This window comes from Dipodomys ordii, unplaced genomic scaffold (genome assembly GCF_000151885.1).
Source record: "Dipodomys ordii isolate 6190 unplaced genomic scaffold, Dord_2.0 Scaffold79, whole genome shotgun sequence".
NCBI classification, from domain to species: domain Eukaryota; kingdom Metazoa; phylum Chordata; class Mammalia; order Rodentia; family Heteromyidae; genus Dipodomys; species Dipodomys ordii.
In genome coordinates, this window is record NW_012267295.1 from 7,507,706 (window position 1) to 7,514,363 (window position 6,658).

At 47.4% G+C, this 6,658-nt stretch overlaps 1 protein-coding gene across 1 annotated transcript in view; it reads right to left on the reverse strand.

The window, feature by feature from the left end:
* The window catches only part of Ascl4 (achaete-scute family bHLH transcription factor 4), a 5,847-nt gene extending 4,462 nt beyond the window's left edge, over positions 1–1,385 (reverse strand). The window contains exon 1 of the mRNA XM_013024814.1: positions 1,192–1,385. Within this exon, the coding sequence (XP_012880268.1) occupies positions 1,192–1,385 (194 nt within the window). The remainder of the gene's footprint in view (positions 1–1,191) is intronic.
* Between the last annotated feature and the right edge of the window lie 5,273 nt (positions 1,386–6,658).

Consider the following 6,658-nt stretch of genomic DNA (forward strand, 5'->3'; position numbering starts at 1 on the left):
TCAGCCTCCTGAGTAGCTAGGATTATAGACATGATCCTCTAGTGATGGGCCACTTGTTTATTCTGTCTTCCTCCATGATAGTGTAAGCTCCATCAGGAACAGTATCTTTTGCCCATTTTGTTCACTGCTATACCTAGCACATAGTAGATGCCCAACACCCAACAAGTGTCTGTTGAATAATCTCTAGCCTTCCCATACCTTCCTGCAAATGTTTCATCAAGATATGGGTCATTTAGGATCCCATAGCTTCTAGTTAGGTCCCAAGAAGGACAAAGAATAGGTACACCAACATCAAATGTCATTTATAGATATTCCTTAACATGAGAGATCAGGAGTGGGACATGAAACTTTAATCAGGGTCAATTGATATTTTGGGCTCATATTTTGATCTCATGTTAGGTCCAAGTTGACCCATCCTTGTTTTTACTGCTGGGTGGTGCTATGTAAAAGACATTTTGCTCTCTGTCTCAGTCTTTGCCATTTGATGTCTTCCTTACAGTTATCTCTATTGCCTACCATTGGTTATATCTTTTTTTGAACAGTGACAGGGCTTGGACTCAGGGCCCCAAACTCTTAAAAGATAATGCTCTACCACTTGAGCAATACCTCCACTTCTGACTTTTTGCTGTTAACTGAAGAGTCTTTCTTACATGCTTTCCTGCCATGGGCTGGCTTCTTACCACAATCCTCAGATTTTAGCCTCCTGAGTAGTTAGGATTACAGGTGTAAGCCATCAGCACCCTGCCATATAATTTTTTTTTTTTTGACGGTCACGGGGCTTGAACTGGGATTGGGTGCTGTCCCTGTGCTCTTCAGCTCAAGGCCAGTGCTCTACCGCTTGAGCCACAGCGCCACTTCTGGTTTTCTAGTGGTTTATTGGAGATAAAGTGTCTCACAGACTTTCCTGCCTGGGCTGGCTTTGAACTGTGATCCTCAGATCTCAGCCTCCTGAGTAGCTAGGATTACAGGCGTAAGCCACTGGTGCCTGGTCTCATATATCTTTTTTTTTTTTTTGTCTTTTCTTTTTTGGTACTGGGGATCGAACCCAGGATGTTGTACTTGCTAGGCAAGCGCTTTGCCACTGAGCTACATCCCAGCCCTCATATATCTTCTTTAGTGAAATGATTGCCCATATATTTAGCACAATTTAAAATACTGTTTTTTTTCTTAATGTTGATTTAAAAAGGTTGCTCGCGCTCGTTGCGCAGGCGCAGGAAGGCGGGCTCCGCGGCGCCCTCCAGCGGCAGGGGCGGGCACGGCCGTCTCCGCTCCCAACTGCGCGCTTGTTCCTGGCGCTCGGGGACCCCGAACGCCTCCCCGGGAGGGACTCGGGCCAGAGGCACCGGGCGCAGCGGGTACGGCACGGTCGGCTTACGTTTCTCCATCGGTCCTTGAGAAGACGAACCCAAGAGGGTTCGTGGAGGTGCTGGTGCATCCAGACTGCCTGGCACCGCGGGTCTTTGGAGAAGGTGCTGGGTGCTCGGTTCCCGGACAGGCTTCAAGGAGACTTGGCGTGGCTTCTGAAGTTCATGGCACTGCGCGATCACTTGGTAAAGACTCAGATCAGAGATGGCAAAATTCAATAAAATAATAATAATAATAATAATGCTCCTAGCCCTGATCCAGGGCTTGGAACCCGGATTCCCCGCCGATCTTATTTCCAAAGATAGCAAAGAGTACCGGTGGCCTCCGCCTGTAATCCCAGCTTCCCGGGAGGATCGCAGTTCGGAAGCCAGCTCGGGCAGAAAAATCCGTGAGCTGAACCACCAAAAAAAAAAAAAAAGCCAGACGCGGAGTTGTGGCTTAAGTGGTGGAGCGCCAACCTTGGGCAGCACCGGGTGCAGCGCCCGAGCCCCTGAGTTCAAGTCCCAGGATGGGTCCAAAAGAAGAAGACGAGGACCAAGTAGCTTCCTCACCGGGCCCACGCCGCAGCGTGGTCCCCCGCCCTCCCCGACGCTGTCAGGGGCTTCGATCCTCCGATCCCAGGAGGAATCTTCCAGATGCTCCCAAAGCTTCTTTCCTCCCGGGAGCCTGCAGAAGATCTGTCGGCGGAGCCCAAGTTGAACGGGAGGCCTTTTCCTCCTGGAAAATCAGACCCCGACGGTGCTCTCCGTGGTTCCCGGCGCCCGCGCGCCCGCCCGGGTCTCCTGCGGAGCGCTCTTGGCGCGTTTGCAGACTGGCACTTGCTGCTTCTTCATTTGGGGAGGTGGAGGGCAGCGCGCAGCCCGGGGAAGGAGACTGCTGCTCCCTGGTGGTTAGAGCTCGCGTCAAGTCCATGCGCCCCCCCCCATCACCCCAGTTCTCCACCCTCTCCACCTCTGGGAAGCTTCAGAGTTTCTTCTCCCTGACTTTTTGTTTTGTTTTGTTTAAACCAGTTAGACACTTTCTGGGAGAAACCAGAAAAAAACAACTAACAACAGATATAAGGATCCATAGATTATGTGCCAAGGTAGGTTTGACATGAGGCATTTCATGTCCTCGTGCTAGTTTTTGAAATCACATCAAAGACTGGGAGGAAAAAATATTAACATTTGTAGTTCTGTCTCACAATGTTTACTGTAAACACAGCTTCCAATCCGGCTTCTCATCCTACACAGCCTAGGACAGTATCTTCCTCTGGTCCCCAGCATTTTTCCCCCTCATTATATTCGTCTTTCTAAGAAGAATAGACTCCCTTTTCTTTCTAGAGGTTAGAAAAGCAGAGGGCCCCAGTTCCAAGAGAGAACCCTGCTTTGAAGACTTGCCTTTTTAACACGCAGACTTGCCTTTTTAACAAGCAACCAAAAATATGAATAATTAATCCATCTGTGTTGGCAAAGGGCTTTGAAGATGAAAGTGTCATTAAAAAAAACACTCTCAACTGTACGGTTCATGTCAGAGAATGTGTTATCACATCAAAAATCAGATTTCTTCTTCTGCAAACCTGCACATGAAAGGCACCTTCTTTCAAAGCACAACTTAAAAACAAGAAGACGAAAAAACCCCTACATTTACGACCATCTCTTCTTTTTTTCCTGTCTATTCCTTGAGAGCCAAGGTGTAGTCCCAACATGTTTTTTTTTTTTTGACAAGTTCTGGGCTTCCCTGTTTACATTAAATGATTTGCCTTAAGCAACTGGAAAACACTCCCATCAAGGCAAATAAAATAGAAATAATCATTCCTTTCAGGCATAAATTCATCACATTTTGAAAGGTTATATATAGCTTCTTGTGATGCTTTGTTGGCAAAACAACCTACTATGTCCCATGATTTCTTATGTTATCATTTGTTCATGGATTGAGAATGTCCTTCATATGGGAGAAAAGCCCACCAGAAAAGCAAGTTGGTAGATTATGAGACCACATGGGGCTTTGTGAGTGCTTGTACACACACACACACACACACACACACACACCCAATACTGGGGCTTGACCTGAAGTCTTATATGGCCTATGAGGCCTCAAAACTGGCACTCTACCACTTGAGTTATACCTTTACTTCTAGCTTTTTGCTGGCTCTCATAGACGCTTCTGGCCAGGCTGACTTCCAGCCTTGATCATCAGATGTCAGCCTCCTGAGTAACTAGGATTATAGACATGATCCTCTAGTGATGGGCCACTTGTTTATTCTGTCTTCCTCCATGATAGTGTAAGCTCCATCAGGAACAGTATCTTTTGCCCATTTTGTTCACTGCTATACCTAGCACATAGTAGATGCCCAACACCCAACAAGTGTCTGTTGAATAATCTCTAGCCTTCCCATACCTTCCTGCAAATGTTTCATCAAGATATGGGTCATTTAGGATCCCATAGCTTCTAGTTAGGTCCCAAGAAGGACAAAGAATAGGTACACCAACATCAAATGTCATTTATAGATATTCCTTAACATGAGAGATCAGGAGTGGGACATGAAACTTTAATCAGGGTCAATTGATATTTTGGGCTCATATTTTGATCTCATGTTAGGTCCAAGTTGACCCATCCTTGTTTTTACTGCTGGGTGGTGCTATGTAAAAGACATTTTGCTCTCTGTCTCAGTCTTTGCCATTTGATGTCTTCCTTACAGTTATCTCTATTGCCTACCATTGGTTATATCTTTTTTTGAACAGTGACAGGGCTTGGACTCAGGGCCCCAAACTCTTAAAAGATAATGCTCTACCACTTGAGCAATACCTCCACTTCTGACTTTTTGCTGTTAACTGAAGAGTCTTTCTTACATGCTTTCCTGCCATGGGCTGGCTTCTTACCACAATCCTCAGATTTTAGCCTCCTGAGTAGTTAGGATTACAGGTGTAAGCCATCAGCACCCTGCCATATAATTTTTTTTTTTTTGACGGTCACGGGGCTTGAACTGGGATTGGGTGCTGTCCCTGTGCTCTTCAGCTCAAGGCCAGTGCTCTACCGCTTGAGCCACAGCGCCACTTCTGGTTTTCTAGTGGTTTATTGGAGATAAAGTGTCTCACAGACTTTCCTGCCTGGGCTGGCTTTGAACTGTGATCCTCAGATCTCAGCCTCCTGAGTAGCTAGGATTACAGGCGTAAGCCACTGGTGCCTGGTCTCATATATCTTTTTTTTTTTTTTGTCTTTTCTTTTTTGGTACTGGGGATCGAACCCAGGATGTTGTACTTGCTAGGCAAGCGCTTTGCCACTGAGCTACATCCCAGCCCTCATATATCTTCTTTAGTGAAATGATTGCCCATATATTTAGCACAATTTAAAATACTGTTTTTTTTCTTAATGTTGATTTAAAAAGGTTCTTTATTCAAGTACAAATCCTTCATCAGGTCCTTGTTCTAGAAATATTTTCTCTCAGTCTTTGGCTTGACTCCTCATTTTGTCCAAGTGTCTTTTCAAGTCTAAGAGTTCTTTTTTGAAGAAGTCATTTTGAAGTTTGTCATTAAAAAAAAAGCTCATCACTATATTACAGTGGTTTTAGTTCTTACATTTATTTGATCTGATTTTACATCCACCTCTGCACTTCACTCTGTTCAAAAACCTGCATCAGAGTGAAAGCCCCTGGGTAGGCCCCCGGGTAGAAGCTGCAAATTCAGGAGATTCTGTCTCTCACATGTGATATGATAGCTTGGCTTTCAGATTTTTGTGAAAACACAAAAGCAAAACAATGTGACCTATGGATGTCCCATAAGTGAACATTCCTCATCCCAAATGAACATTCTTTTTATGAGAAGTCAGGGAGCTGGTACCACTCCGGGGTTGTGCACCCCTCTGTGCCCATTCACAGCAGACTGAATTTCACAAGTCACCGGCCCTGCTCATCTGCATGCTGTTGAAATCAGGACCTGTGTCTTGCCTCATATTTTTGTGTTGGAAGTTAGCACTTCAATAAACATCTCTAGGACAGAAGGAACTCCGGGGTTGCTGTTGTGCAGGTGCCAGGAGCTGCCAGGCAGGGTGGTGTACTGTATTGTCAGAGTTGCTCCCTGTGCGGCTTGGCACCATTTCCCTGAAAACCTTCTTAGTAGCTCTTCTGTTTTCAGCACAGTGCCTGGCATACAGTAGGGCGCAAAGCAAGAGGGGGAAGGCACTCGATACAAATTCCCTTCATACACGTCACGTCGGACGCAAAACAGGAAAATTGGGCACCCTTTTCCTGTGCAACACAGGTGAAAAATATCAGCATATAGGCCTGGGGCTGGTGGCTCAAGCCTTTAATTTTAGATAATCAGGAGGCTGAGATCTGAAGATCATGGTTCGAAGCCAGCTGGAAGAGTATAGTCAGTGAGACTCACAAGTAGCAAAATACCGGAAGTGGAAGTGTGCCTCAAGTGGAGTGGAAGTTAAGGGTCAGCACTCAGGCCTTTATGTCAAGCCCCAGAACTAGCAAACACACCCCTCCCCCCCCCAAAAGAAGAAAACTCAGAAATCATACAATCCCCATTCCTTTTGGGCCACATGGCCAATTCTGTTTCAAGTCCCTTTTTTTTTTTATTTTAATGGGTCTGGTCGTGGGGTCTGAACTCTGGGCCTGGGCGCTGTCCCTCAGCTCTTCAGCTCAAGGCTAGCGCTCTACCACTTGAGCCACAGCGCCGCTTCCGGCTTTTTTCTTTTTGCTTATGTGGTGCTGGGGAATCGAACCCAGGGCCTCAGGCATGCAGGCAAGCACTCTACCACGGAGCCACCTTCCCAGCCCTCAAGTCTCTTTTTTAAAATGTTTTTTCTTGTAAAAATGCTGTACAGAGGGTTACAGTTACAAGAGTAAGGTAATGAGTACCTTGCCTATGGAGCACTGTTACCCCCTCCTTTGTTTTCCCCCTCCTACCCCTTCCCTCCCCCCTCCCCCACGCCTCCCTCCCCCCTCGGTTTCAAATCTTCATTTCTAATATTTGGGACCACGTGGCTCTCCTATGGGGGCGTGCCGGGAAGACGGAAACCCGGAGTCTGCAGGACTCAAGAACGCCCGGAAAGAGATCCCAGCGGCAACCGGTCGCCTAGCAACTGTGGATCGAGCGCTCCGCACTCGATTGGACGGGGCCGGTTTGAACCGAGAAGCGACCTCGCGGTTCGGCCCCTCAGGCTGGGGTTTCTGTAAGACGCACGCGCAGACCGAGGTGGGCGGGGCTCGAGCGCCCCCGAGCGGCCGAGGAGCCGGAAACGCACGCGGAGGGCGCGGTCCTGAGGAGGAGGAGGAGGTCGGGCGGGGCGGGACGCGGTGGGGCGG